This window comes from Acomys russatus, chromosome 24 (genome assembly GCF_903995435.1).
Source record: "Acomys russatus chromosome 24, mAcoRus1.1, whole genome shotgun sequence".
Lineage (NCBI taxonomy): Eukaryota > Metazoa > Chordata > Mammalia > Rodentia > Muridae > Acomys > Acomys russatus.
Genome location: NC_067160.1, coordinates 31,344,012 through 31,359,162, shown reverse-complemented (window position 1 = coordinate 31,359,162; position 15,151 = coordinate 31,344,012). Strand labels below are relative to the sequence as shown.

The following is a 15,151-nucleotide window of genomic DNA, read 5'->3' as shown; positions in this document are numbered from 1 at the left end:
CTGATGAGTCTACCACACTCCAGCAGAAAGCCACTTATCAAGAATATTTGGGCAGCGCAATTGCTCTTGATGAGTTAAAGGGGAAGAAAGGGACACAAATTTGGAAGGAGGAATGAATCTGGGAAGAGCTAATGGACTGGATACAATCTTCTGTACTGAGTAGTTGCTTTGGACTCAAGTGTAGGAATTTGCACGCGCGCGCACACACACACACACACACACACACACACACACACACACACACAAAGTTTAAAATATTGCGATGAGCACATCAGAAAAGCAGGTCCAGGAAAATAGAGGAAACCTCAGACGCTGTCTGATAACATTCTGAGCTTCTGGTTTGGTAGAAGCTAACGGTTTGCTAAGTTAATAGATTTCAAAAAGATTCTATGTGCTAGTAACTGGATGTTAGTTCTGACACAGATGTGGGCAAGCATAGCTGATGTACCCAGATTTTTTTTTACGTTTTGTGAGATAAGGTTTCTTTGTGTGTAGCCTGACTGTCCTGGATTCACTCTGTAGACCATGCTGGCCGCTAACTTACAGAGATCCATCTGCCTCAGCCTCCCAAGTGCTGAGATTAAAGGTGTTCGCACCCCACTGCCCACCTTTTTTGATATTGCCTTGATTTGTGATTTTCTGTGTTCCTTAAAACTAGAAAACTTTAAGAAATTGCTTCCATGGTGAAATGAGGAATCTGGGATAACCTAAACCACATTCTCAAGTCATGGTCATTCAAATATGGTATGAGAATAAACAATTTCTTATTCTCTTTAAAAAGATTTAGGGGACATAGAATTATACATACTTACAAGGTAGAATGTGGCACTGAAACACACATTCACAGTGTGTGATGATCTTATTAAAATGATTGGCATTCTCATCAACTTAAGCACATCAGAGTCCTCTCTATTAACAGTCTTGAAATATTCAGCTGGATGTCACCATCCATAGTTACCCTACAGTGTCATAGAACATTAGAAACTGTTCTCATCCAATGGCACCCTTGTGCCTAATGGTCGCTCTGCATGAACATTCCTTTTCAGTTACTGGCCATCATTAGTCTCTCTACTTGTAGGAGATGAATTTTGCTAGCTTTAGGCAAATTTTAAGTCAATGAAAGTTCTCATTATGTCTTCATTATCCTGACTTACTTCACCCAACACAATGCTTCCATTTCTAGTCACATTGCCAGAAATGATGGGATGTCACCAGTTTTCATGGCTAAATAACAACTCATCATGTATGTGTACCATGTTTTCTTTGTTCAACCATATATTAGCATATATGTTAGGTGGGTTCTATTTCTTGGAGAATGTGACAAGTGCTGCTGTGAACACGGAAATATTGAAATTATTCCACAACTCTAGCCTCTCAGGCTCTTTTTACATACTTTTATATATTCTCTGTGCATCGATTACTTCATCAATGGCAATAAACCCTCCTTACAAGATGTTTATGAGGCTATGTAACACAGCATATAGAAACTGATCAGAATGTAACAAAGCTACATGGGATAAAAAGAAAATTATTGTAAATTAATAAGCAAGTCCAGTCTATAAAGTTGTCTTTTAATTTTACAGATAGTGATATCATGCAGAGGAGCCTTAACATTTTAGTATAAAATGTTTAGTTAAAATTATACTTCAGACAACTTGATTAAAAAACATAAGTAAAAATATAAATGAACACTAGATCCCTTTACAATTATAGAGTTTTACACACACACACACACACACACATACACACACACACACACACACACACACACACACACACACACACACACACGAAGCAGGCTATGGAATTGGACAAGCTGAGACTCATTTTGAATTGCCTCCTAAAATCCACACTCCTCCTCCTCCTGGAGCCATCTGCTACTGGCAAACTCCAGGTTCACCAAAACGATAAATTGCTATGCATTTCTTTATGTGAAATCATTACTCAAAGCTGTAGGGGTAGATACAAGTTGTTAATGATTAAGCCCCATGTGGGTGACAAAGCTGAAATGTTCTAACTGACACTCCTTCCCCCAGAAGAATTAGCTGGCCAGCAGTACAGAAAATGTGTGTGGGTCAGGAGGCTCTCAGACCTGGGTTCCCACTTCAGCTCAAGATTATTTTGCCTGTGTTTTTCCTGGGAAGATTCTTGTCCCTCTGTTTCCTCATTTTTCTTACTTTGAGAGTAATGGCAACTTCTACATTGGTGAGTTTTTTTTTTTTTTAATTAATTTATTCTTGTTACATCTCAATGTTTATCCCATCCCTTGTATCCTCCCATTCCTCCCCCCCCACCCCCATTTTCCCATTATTCCCCTCCCCTATGACTGTTCCTGAGGGGGATTACGTCCCCCTGTATATTCTCATAGGGTATCAAGTCTCTTCTTGGCTACTGTCCTTCCTCTGAGTGCCACCAGGTCTCCCCCTCCAGGGGACATGGTCAAATGTGAGGCACCAGAGTACGTGAGAAAGTCGTATCACACTCTCCACTCAACTGTGGAGAATATTCTGACCATTGGCTAGATCTGGGTAGGGGTTTAAAGTTTACCTCCTGTATTGTCCTTGGCTGGTGCCTTAGTTTGAGCGGGACCCCTGGGCCCAAATCTGCCTATCATATTGTTCTACTTGTAGATTTCTAGGACCCTCTGTATCCTTTTATTTTGCTATTCTCCCATGCGTCTCTCATTTAGAGAAATACACTTACTCTATGCAAAAAACTCAGTAAAATGTAATCTCTATTTGAGATTCTCAGGCACACTTACAAGTCTTATTTATTTTCACTTAGAAGTAGATGGTCACAGAAACTCTATTGTTCACTGATAAAAATTTAAAAAACAATGACTAGGTATGTAATTTGGCTTTAAAAAGCTCTCATCAAGTAGACTAGGATAGCACTTAGTTTACTCTTTCATAGTAAAAGCATGGGGTTATAAACATCATGTACTGAGTTTCACTACAATGGTCAAATGCTATGATGCAAAGAGACAGACACCAAGCACTAGATCAGAAACAAAAAAAGCAGAAAGCAACGGTAAAAAATGTCACTAGGTATTCAAGATATTAGACATAAAGTAATTAACAGCAGGCTAAATCACAACTAAGGGTTAGGTGTTATGTTATTAGTTATTGAAAGTTGTTTTTAATTATTATTTCCTGAGAAATATATTGCCGTACAAGGAATTGACCAACACACCAGAAAAAATGAGGACATGATGCCTGAAAATGATCATGTTCTCGTGTATGTGTCTGGGTGCTCTTGGGAGGCTGTGTATGTGCAGCGACTCTCCATCCAGATCCATCACTCAACTACCTGTGCTCAGATTCAGGACCGCACTCCTGGAAAACAAAAGGAGGCAATTGCTTACCTGTAGAATGAGCTGTGTGAGAAGCAGGCTCCCATGCACTGGGGTTGTGAGGTCCTGGATCTTACAAAAGGATCCATTACTGCTACATTGTTAGACCAGCATAATTCCTAACTGCATTCCAAACCTTATTCTTATATTCACAGATAAGTATAGCTATCACTCCTCATCACAGAAGCCTCATGGCTTCATGGTTGGCAAAGCTCCCAACCACACTATCAGCTCCCTACCCCCACGTCCACCTGGGAATAAGAATCAGGAAACTGACTAGTACATTGGCCGGGTACAGTAAAGCAGTAAAGCACCCAGTGAGGGGCATAATTATAATTTCTTGGGGCAGAATAGAAGCAGGTAAAGTAGCTAGAAATCCAAAAAAGTGAATGATATTGGTTCAATTTCTGTGTGGATAAAAAAACTAAGCTAATTCTATCAGCTAGAATAAATTTAGGTGATGATGATGAAAATTTAGTAGCAGAGCTAGGGAGAGCTCAAAGTATGGCCATACAAACAGTATGTGTGCTTAATGGCACAGAATTTCTAAATCAGAGAGGTCATAAAAGCAGCTCAATCAAAATGCATTTGTCAGATCAACTTCAATAATGTTGGATATGTTTTATTGAAAACACATTTTTTTCTGTTTTAATGATGAGTATTTTATTTATCCTGGGAGAACCACAAAGTTTGAAGAAATTCTATCAGCAAATGGATTTGATTGAAGTTGTCTAATGGTGTATCATCATAGACTTTCTAAAGTAAAATGTATATATAGTATAAACATTTTCAAAGTCAGCCAGTTCCAGTGAGGTAATTTTAATCTCATGAGCAAATAGAGACATTAGAATCTAAGCTTTAGTGGTCTTTGCATTGTGTTCAGTTGTAGTTTTCTGAGATGATTTCTATTGACAGTGCACAGAGGCTTCTTTGATAAGGAGTGATAGCTCTACTTATTGGTGGACATAAGAACAAGATTTGGAATGCAGTTAAGAACGATGCTGGTCTAACAAAGTAGCAGTAGTAGATTCCTTTCTAAGATCCAGGACCTCACTACCCATTGGAAAGTGGTTAGATCTGCCATGTGCAGCATAATGTCCCTACTGCTGAAGGCCTGATGAGTGCAGGTGAGTGCTGCTCATTTGCTCTATTATGGATCTCTTCCCATGTGGTCATTGTTGTGTTTCATAAGTGTTGCAGGTGGGTAAGACTACTAATTGCTTGCATGGGATTTTGCAGTACAACGGCATCTAGAAGACAAGAAGAAGGACTTCAGGTCAGAACCAGCTTGAATCATCTGAGTCCCATGTCCTAAGTGTGCGTGTCTTTGGAAACAAAGGCTCGCCTTCTGCCTCTCAGAGGCAACCCAAGAGCTACACTGATGGTCTATATTGTTTGGGTAGCTATTTGGACTACCTTGACCAACCATTCCAAAGCATGCTTCTCATACTGTTGTTTTTGTTAGTCTCTGGATTTTGTGGGTCATGTTGTCAGCCCGACTGGAAATGTAGATAGATGGAGTTATAGATATAGATATTAAGATTCCTTGAGGCTTTATCAAACAATGTTGGTGTCATTTGCTCCCTCCTCCCCAGCTGCAGCATGGCATGGGAAGCCCAGCCCCAAGGAATATGTCTACATCATAGCTCCATAGCATCTAAGCCCACAGGATATCATGAAAAGGTAGAAAGATGGTGAAAGCCAGAATACCAAGAAGTGTGCTGTGGAACAGCCATCCCTAGAAATGGCTGAGTAAAAACCAGTAATGGTAATATCAATAAGCATGCTAACATAGAAGGGAGAAAATGTTATGTGCTTTTGACGTTGGAAAAAAGAACTACAGGCAACTAATGACTACAGGGAATGGGAGAATTAGACACTCGCAGTGATGATCCTCCTTATTGGTTATCTAATACAGAGTGGTCCTATTATCAAACTGTATGCACACAAACAACCCAAATGAATGTATTTAAATATTTGTGTATACATATGCATATATTTGCAGATATATATATACACACATGTAACAATGATAAGAAATGAAAAAGAGGTTAGCATTTGAGAGTAGAGAAGCATAGGAGAGAGTGAAGTGAGGGTAAAGGGAGAGCTGGAGTGGAGGGAAGAGAAAGGGAAGTGATGTAATTCTATTTAAATTATAATGTATTAAAATTATAAGGATGTTATTTTTAAAGGATTTAATTTTTAAAAGTAAATCAGTCTTTTTGAAAGTCAGTTGTTAGAGATTTTATGTGGTGCTATCTAGAAATATAGAGCTATTTAAATTTTTTTGTTTCTGTATACCTAAACATTTCATACACGTATACAATGAGATACGATTGGGTCACTTCCATCCTGCAACTTCCTCCATCTCTCAGATACCTACACCTAATACATCCCCTTCCCAAGCTTTCCTCCTCCTCCTCCTCCTCCTCCTCTTCCTCTTCCTCCTCTTCCTCCTTCTCCTATTCTAACCCACTAGATCCAATTGCTCTGTCCATCTGTGCGCAGACGAAACTCTTTTTTACCTTCTCAACTATGCAGGTCTTTGGAAAGTCACGCCTTCTCTCTAGTTGTGGGAATCATTCAGTTGGGTGACAATTTTTTACTTCACTCACACCAGTTTTTGTTTGTTTGTTTGTTTCATTTAATAGTAGAATCCATTCTACCAAGGACTAATAGCCCTGTGGATTGGGTGGACCCGACTCTACTTCCTTTGCTCTCTTTCCTCTTATAATACAATGGGCCTTGACCATTAACTATGCATCCTCCTTAAGTAGCAAGGACTGTTAACTAAGTACATCCTTCCTAAGTACCAGGGATCATTAACAAAAATAATCCTCCCTAAGTACCATGGACTACTAAGTACATCCTCCTTAAGTACCAGGGAACGTTAACTAAATAAACCATTTCCCTTGCACATACCCAGGCAGAGATTTGTTCAGGAGTTGTCGTGTGGCTGTCAAGTCTTTCTGCTGTGAATGTCACATTGGTAACATGTGAGCATAGGCCTAAGGGAGTCCATGCCTATAGATTGTCTTCTTCATCATGGGGAAAGAGTTTACCTGGGAGCAGAAGCACCTGGAGACATAAGTCAGCAGCTTTACATAGATGTGATGGAGCTGGATCTTTGAATCTACAGCTTAACACTGTCAGGGAAATGCAGTTTCAGTTTTCATGTTGAAACGAGCTTGAACTGAACTTGCATTGATTACAAGAAAAACAATAATAATTAATTTGGCCACTCAAGCTAAATAATTTAGTTATTATAGGAGATAATTCATGCTACTTAAAACATGGGTAGAGGTTTAATCATAAGACGCTTATATATGTAGTATCGAGAGGGAGTTTTATAAATTACCTTCTAAATTATTCAGTCATTGACGATTCACAGTGTGGGAAATGAATGAAATATCTGCTCCTCAGCTGAATCTGTAGAAAAATATAAGTAGCTTCAAGATATTCATTTAGAGCTCTTTCTTCAGGCCTTCATGTTCCTGCCCATCTTGAATTTGAATGTATTAAGTAAAACAGTCTTTGGGTATGCTGCCTAAAGACATGAAGGGAAGTCAATTTAAATTATTTTAATTGTTCAGACCTTATTATATTAATTACCAAGAAGTCCAAAACTGTTTACCCCTAGAGGAGACACTGTAGTGTGTGCAGCTTACACATTGATTGCTGAGGAACACGTGGACATGAATCTGGAATGAAAAGAGCAATGTCACAGGCCCCTTTAAGTTCCATGGTGCTTTGCACTTCATTTCTAAAACCTGAGGTGGCACCCAGTGCAGTCATGCCTATTATAGATGCTAAATAATGAATATTCATTGATGACATATATAAGAAGGGCTGGCAGGCCTCTTTGTCCCTTGCAAATAAAACAATTCAGCCAACCGACAAAATGTGTGCAATTAGGCTATGGCTGCAAAGAAAAATGGAACATGAAAGGAATCAACCAGCGTCCACATTTGCCTCACAGTGCTGAGGCATACCAGTCAGCAGCACTTAAACTTTTTAATCAAATTGTTTAAAGGTAAAATTTTCTTACTACCATTTAGTTCCAAATTTGCTAGTACACTTCTAGAAATGTGTTTTCACCGACCTTCAAATCTGGAGCCTTTCTCACTTCTGTTAGCTTTTGCATTTTTTTTTTTCATGTTTATACAATACATAGTCTTTGACTTTTTTATCTCTTGGGATTTTATCTTTCCTCTATTATGTAAATGAAGAAAAAGGCATATATCTTAAAACATAAATGTAAAACAGACTGCAGTGGCACACACTTTTAATTCCAGCACTCTGGAACCAGAAGCAGGTCTGTCTCTGTGAGTTCAAGGCTAACCTGGTTTATATATTGAGTTCCAGGATAGCCAGAGCTACATGGGGAAACTCTGTCCCCAGAAAAACTAAACAACTGTCTTTGTGATAGAGATGACTTGGAGAAAGTCCTTTTGTTAAGCCTGAGTCATTCCTTCATCTATTTAATTTTTCATGCATTTAAATAAAGAGAAAAGAGACAAGTAAAAAAAAAAACAGAAAAGAAAAACCAAGCAAATAAGCAACATAAATGTAAGGCTTTATTATTTTATTTACTGAACATTTCAAGATAATTTACCTGCAAATTTTCTCTAATTGTATTATTGTTATTATAAACAAATAAGTAATATAAAGCATAGCATTGGAAGATATGTAGTGCTTATGTTTGGTTGGCAGAAGATTAAACACTTTCATACACCATGGAAAAAACTGAGCATATCAGTATGTGGGCACACACACACACACACACACACACACACACACACACACCTGCCATAATCAATACTGCTTAGAATATAAACTGCAGGATCCTGCTCAACTTACAGGAAAATAAATAAAGCAGAAGAGACACTCTGGATCCCAGGGGGATTCTTTTCCCAAAGCAATCAGACATCTGGAGTCTTGGTCTGATACAAATCAATGACTCTTTGGGGGCAGTATATCTTTTAGATGTGACCGAGGAAAGCTGTGCATCATGATGGGAGAATTGGTAGAGAGAAAGGCAAGCAAAGAAAAAATAATAATCATCAGTAAAACTGTAACTTTTCCTTGCTATAATAGACTGTGCCAACACATAGGCTATGGCATAATTGCATACATATATTTATAGAACTATGGAATCTCCAAAATAGTAGCAAAAAACAGTTCTTTAGTGTCCGACTCTTGTGGGTAGATTCTTCACTTTCTCCTTTGTATATTTGTGCTTGTGTCTTATGTTTCAAATGTATAGGAACTATCTCATTTTATTGAGCAGTTAAGTATAGTGTGCAGTATGCACATAATTGCGGAAAAACACTATATGGCAGTTTGAGTCACGAGTTCACATGATAGTAGTACTTAATGGAAACTGGATCTGAACCAGGAGAGGGCAGGGCACAGTACTGTTCAGCTGGGAGGGGGCAGGGCACAGTACTATTCAGCTGGGAGGGGGCAGGGCACAGTACTGTTCAGCTGGGAGGGGGCAGGGCACAGTACTGTTCAGCTGGGAGGGGGCAGGGCACAGTACTGTTCAGCTGGGAGGGGGCAGGGCACAGTACTGTTCAGCTGGAAGGGGGCAGGGCACAGTGCTCTTCTGCACCATCACAGATGATTTGACCTTTTCTGTATTGATCACTCTATTCTCACATTCGCTCACTCAAAAATATTGCAGCAAGCAAGAACTTACGTATATTCAGGGAGAAAAACTACCCATTATCTTTTAAAAATACATGAAAATAAGACATGTTATTCTCATTTGTGGATGTTGTTTGGATTACGAAGCAAGCTACTATTTGCAAAATGAATATTTTAAAAATACGTTTAGGTTTTCTTACAACAATCTTCATTGAAGCTTGTGCTCAAATATTTTTCATTCCTCAAATATATTAAAATTAAAGCAAATGTAACATGAATATTAATTCAGTTTTAAATTATGATCACTTTAACTGATTATGTAATTTTAAAATAACTACATATTTTAATTTCCTGAAAGCATCCATATTTCTAAGAATTTTAAAATCATAGATGTTACTACAGAATTTATCTGGACTCTCAACATCTTAAGCAGTTGTAAAAATACAGACCCAGAATGCGAACCGTGCCACGAAAAGAAATAGCCACCAACCATTTAGATGCAGATGGTAGGGATCAATTCCTGCTGGAGCTGACTTTAAAACATATCCTGTTTGAGCTTTTGTGCACATGTCTAAATGGGATTTGGCAGGTGTATAAAAGATGTATTGATTTCTGTTTTGGAGATTGCTACAGACTTACTGCTTCAACAGACTTTCAAGCTAGGCTTGGATCTTAGACTGAAACCTGGAATTCTTTCCTTGCATTGTAATCCCCCCCCACACACACACCAATAAAAATGACAAATCCAAAAGCCAGGGTTTGGAACAGCTGCTGTATGCTGTTGCTGAACCTCAAAAGTAAAGTATTTTGGGGGAGAAAAACCTGTTAATAATTTCTCTTTAACCCAAGAAATTTCTATAGGTAACACTGCATTTTCATTTGAATGAGTACTTACAAAAACCTCTTGCTCCCCAGTTTCAGGGGATTTTTTTTTTCTTATCCAATGACATCACATTATGGTACATGAGCTATCGGAATCTTGTCTTGATTATTTAAAATAATGTGCCTTAAGTGGATAAGCCCTTGGGTTTTGTGAGAAAAACAGTTCTGAAAAACGCCAAGACTAGAAAATAAAATGCATTTTTAAGTCACATAGCAGAGATTTATAAAACATCCCGAAAATATTAAGCAAATTAATTCGATAGAATTGAAATATCCCTTTAGAATCAACGAACTTTGAGGCCACCCACCCAGCCATTTAGAGACCAAGGGGAGTCCAAAGTTCTACCATCTAACACACACCCCCTCCTTGAAGAACACTAGAAGACACAGATTGACTCGGGGGCCACAGAGAAGCCAAGAAGATTGGGAGGCAGAAGTCACAGGTTACCCTCTGGAAGTAACTGTGACTTCAGACTCCCTACAGCAGGCTCACCTCTGCTTTGAATTCCCTCAAGGTAACCAGCACTTAAGTCCTTGATCCATCTTCAGATCTTAGAAAATAAAATAAAATAAAATAAAATAAAATGTATCGTCTAGGACAAGCTGCTCCTGTGGACGCCACTCAGTCAAGCTTAGGGGCATCAGTGGCTGTCTATCGGGCCTAAAATTCTGCTCACCTGTCAGCGGCTTCTCACAAAAAGCTCTGCTCTGTCCCTGCTGTAGTTCCAGGAAGGCCTTGGGACTTATCAGATAAGTCCCTCTTGGGCTGAACACATCAGGAAAGCTCTTTACAGAAAGCTGAGTGGCACCCTTCCCCTCCCATCGTTAGCTCCACATCGTTACCGAAGGCATGGTAAACGTAAAGGCAGGACAGCAGGCAGCCCTGTCTGTATTTCCCCTCTCAGTTCCTAATCTCTTTAGGCTAACATGGTTTTCTTAGGTGAAATGAATAAGGTTCAAAGCCTACTTTCCTGAAAGCTTGTTGGTGAGGGGGAGAAAAAAAACATCACTTCATAAACTCTGGGCGGCACTAAGAGTTTCATTTAATGTGTTTGTTCAAATGAAACACGGGGAGATTCAAAGACACAGCAGAAGGCACGGTGTGGGTCTGGAAAAGTGGTTGCTGTGTGGCCACCAGGGAAGAGGGTGTGTAAAAAGCTTCTCGCTGCCTCACCTATAAAAACCAGAACCACTTGGCATCTCTCTAAGTAACAAATGGGCGTGACCTGGAGAGAAGGGTTGCTGGCATGAGACTGTGTCCAGGGCTCTGTGTTTCAGACCGCATTTCCCAGAAACGCATGGGTCACAGATCTCAGCACTATGTCCCAATAGCCTTTCTACCGATGGACTAACCTTTACAGCATCGGTTTTGTCTCACAGTCACAATTTCTGTACAGGAGAGAACAAATATGGATGGAGAAATGAAGGTGTACATTTGGTTTTTGGGGTCCACGGGAGATGTGAGAGGGGGGTGAAGAAATCCTAGCATGAGGGCAGAAGCGATGTTGGATGCCTTCAATCGTATAAGGGGCTATTTTCTCAATTTGTAGGACTTTGGTTTTCAATGAAAACCTGTTCCATGTAGGCAACGTCAACTGGCCTGTAGGCTGAATTCCTGCCCACTGTCTGGAGCTAGCCGTGAGCATGCATTTTGAAAACATCAGACTATAAAGAAAGATTCCTAGTAACTGTAGCAGATTTTTGAAACTGTAAACCCTCATCTCCAGTACACTAATCCCACTGGTGAGGTCATAAATCCACAGGACAAACTGACCCTCAGTGGGTGTTGCAGATACAAACACAAGAGTTAAACTTTAGATGTCTGGCTTGTTACAAGGTGAATTCATCACAGCGTTTTGTTTTCCTCCGAAACATGGAGGCAGCCGACTAACTTGGTGCCACAGAAACTGTCTACAAAATAAAACATCTCATTTCCTCTCCCACACATGAACAAACATACACTGTGTTCTCTGACTTAGCATAACTGTCTGTTGACTGTTGGCCCTACGGCTCCCCACACAGGAAAAGAAACAAGCAAGCCTTTCCCTGTTAAAAAGACTAAACAGGCCAAATTTGTGTGTGTGTGCGTGTATGTATGTGTGTGTTGTGTATATGCACTTAAGCTTGACACTATTAATATTGAACCCCCAAATCTCTAAACTACAATTCCTAGTAAGGTTAACTCTGAGAGAAACCCAGTCTTCTGAGGCACAGGGCGTGTTTGTATAAGTTGTGCTATTTCTTTCTGTAGAGATAGAACATTTCATTGCTATTTTGCAGAGCTATTACAGCTGTTATTGTGTAATCTTTGCATTCTTTTTTTCATTGTTAAGCATCCTGGTTGAAACTAAGAAAGAAAAACTGCTCAGACGTTTGGCCCAGTTAAACTTCAAAGTATCGGAACCTTCTGGTTATTTTCTAGGCCCTTCTTATAGCACTGTTCAGTTTCTGTGCCCTAAACGTGTGCCGTGTGCGGTCCTCCATCTGTAGCAATTCCAGTCCAGGCTTTCCAGTTTGCGTTGTAGTAGTCTTCAGCATCAGACCAGGGCTAACTCCTTTGCCTGACCCAAGTCTAATAGTTGACTAGAGAGGCAAACAGAGGTTCAGTTCTCCTGTCTCTGTCTCTCTCTCTGTCTGTCTCTGTCTGTCTCTCTCTCTCTGTCTCAGTCTCCCTCGTCTCTCTCTCTCTCTCTCTCTCTCTCTCTCTCTCTCTCTCTCTCTCTCTCTCTCTCTCTCTCTCTCTCTCTCTCTCTCTCTCTCTGTGTGTGCTGTTTTTAACTAATTGATGGATTGCATATATTTACAGGACACAATGAGGTCCTGTAAATATATGTGTCCATTGTGGGATTAACTCATCACCTCAAACATTTATCATTTCTTCATTGCTCCCTTATCCTCCTTTCTCTAGAAAACGTAATACAACAAAAACAACAAATGCCTCATGACTTAGAGACTCTGGCAACGTTTGCGAACTTTGGTAGCCACTTTTCCTTGGAAACTGTTCTTTTCTTTTTCTGGAGCAGCATCCTAGTGCCATACTGCTGACGTGAGTCTGGGGAAGCCGCACTCCCAAAAGACCAGCTTGGTTGTCTCCTCCTTTCATTAGCGGGGTAACCTAGAGTTCCCCCAAGGAGCCTGCTACGGAAGTGTAATTTTCCTGTGGGGACCTACCTGACATCCGAGACAAAATGGGATTTAGTCATAAATATTCGAGAAAACAAAGGCTGCAGTTTTCGAGATGGCGTTTGTGCCTAGAGCTTTGTGTGTGTCACAAATCCCCGGGCTCTCTGGGCTCTCTGACGAGTCCCTCCTTCCCTTCAGGCATCTAAGGATGTAGTAAGTGGAATCGCAGCTCCTGGCCAGGCGAAACCTCCTGGCTGGGAACCAGACTCTGCACAGCCCACCTTCGCGCCCCCCCCCTCCCACCGCCAGTAGAATAGAGTGACTACCAGGAGGCCAGAAACAAAACACTTAAATCTTACATTTATTACGGAAAAGTTAAATAAGAAAAAAGTCAAACGGTGTCACAGATATCAAGAGCACTTTTGTGGAGTAAACCAAACCGTGCAGACACGAGCTAAGAATTCTACTCTGGATCTTTGTCTCGGGCTTAGCTGGAGCGCTAGCCTCCCCCAAAAGACCCAGCTGGAAATACACTAAGAGAAAGCACTTAACCCCATTCACAGTCTCAGGCTCCCCTCCCCCCACCCCTCCTCCCATTATGACAAAAAAAAACCTCTAACCCGCAGGCAGGCGAACAGGCCACTAGGGCATAAAAGACTTACCAAATATTTGTATTCAAGCAAACTAACACGAATCCCTTAAAACCACAGGTTACTATCGATCAAAGTTCCATTCTCCTAGTAGGTCATAAAACCTACAGGCGCCTATGTTCCTATTAGATCTGCAGCGAGGTGTATAAACAGGTCACTTTTCTGGTCACTGGGCTACCCACGCACACCTACACCCCGCCTCGCTTGGCCTCTCCAGCTGTCTCCAGGGCTAGGCCCACCTGCAGGTGGAAAGGGGGCCTTCCCCAAGTCCATCTCCCCGCTTCCCAAGCCACTCCCAAAGTTCTGCACCCTAATCACCCTCTTTTGCCACCTGCTGCTGAATCCCGAAGTCTGGGCTGGGCGCTCCACATTTACAGTCTTGCTTGAGGCCTTTTGGGAGAGCGATCAGAAATTGGTCACATTTTCTCCAAAGGCAGAAGTCAAGAGAGAAAAACTGACTCCGACAGGTTTGCTTTACTCAGTCCGTGATGGTGAGGGGTGCATCATAGCTGGCGGAGCACTGGAGGTGCCCTGGGCACTCGCCGTGGGCTACCCGAGGCCACTCAGTAGGGCCCCACGACCACTGCCTCGACCTCTTTAGACGGCCTCCGGTCCTTCACCAGGAAATTGATCATGCCTTCGGACTTGATGAGCAGGTTGCAGCCGAGGAAGAAGATGCCGAAGACCACAGTGAGCGAGAGCACGCACATGACTGCGATCTGCACCACGCGCATGATGTACAGGCTGCGCTCGTCGGGGCCGCCCTCGGCGAAGCCATCATCGGTCACCACCGACGCCTGGGTACAGCAGCGCACCGCGCGCTCCAGTGCCTCGCTACTGTTGGCCAGGAACAGGCCAGCCACTTCGGTCTGGTTGCCTAGCACTGAATTCATCCCGGGAGCACTCGGGCGCCAGAGAGACGAAGATCGAAGGGGTGGGGAGCCGGGTAGCGGTGGCGCGGGACGAACAGGTGCCGGAAGGAGCGCTGGCTTGATCACTTGTGCGCTCCGGGTTTCTAAACCTCCCTTTCAAAGTCCCAGGGCCGCGCTTGTCTCAGGAACCTCTTCAGGGCGCGCCGCAAGCTGGCTCGTGTGCGCCGTGTGCTGCCAGGGCAGTGTTCGTTCTCGGCGCACGCTCGTCTGGGAGCTCTTGGAACTTGGCGGGTTGGGCCGGAGGGGCCGTGGGAGGCGCGGGCTGTGGCCGCGGCCCGGAGGCTGCTCCGAGTGAACAGCGGCCCCTGCTGGTGAAAGAGCCTAGCTTCTCCCGCTAGGCCGGGAGATGGGGCGAAGGAAAACAGAGAACCTAGCAAGTAGGCTTTGTGGCTTCTGCGATTCCAGTTGCTAGGAAGAGGCCATACTAAGCACTCCTGATGTAAAGAATTTGGGGAGAAAGGCTGAAAATTACACTCTTCGAAGCCGCTCCTCTTACCTCTGAGCAGATGTAAAGTGGTCAGATACCAGACGGCGATGGTCAAGACATTGGCCCACTGGCTGTG

At 42.0% G+C, this 15,151-nt stretch overlaps 1 protein-coding gene across 1 annotated transcript; it reads right to left on the bottom strand.

Annotated features, from left to right (window-relative positions):
- Positions 1-14,203: 14,203 nt before the first annotated feature.
- On the bottom strand, positions 14,204-14,832 carry Rprm (reprimo, TP53 dependent G2 arrest mediator homolog). Its single transcript, XM_051166765.1, has one exon. It carries the CDS (start codon positions 14,547-14,549, stop codon positions 14,220-14,222), a length of 330 nt encoding a protein of 109 aa, XP_051022722.1. The 5' UTR covers positions 14,550-14,832; the 3' UTR covers positions 14,204-14,219.
- Between the last annotated feature and the right edge of the window lie 319 nt (positions 14,833-15,151).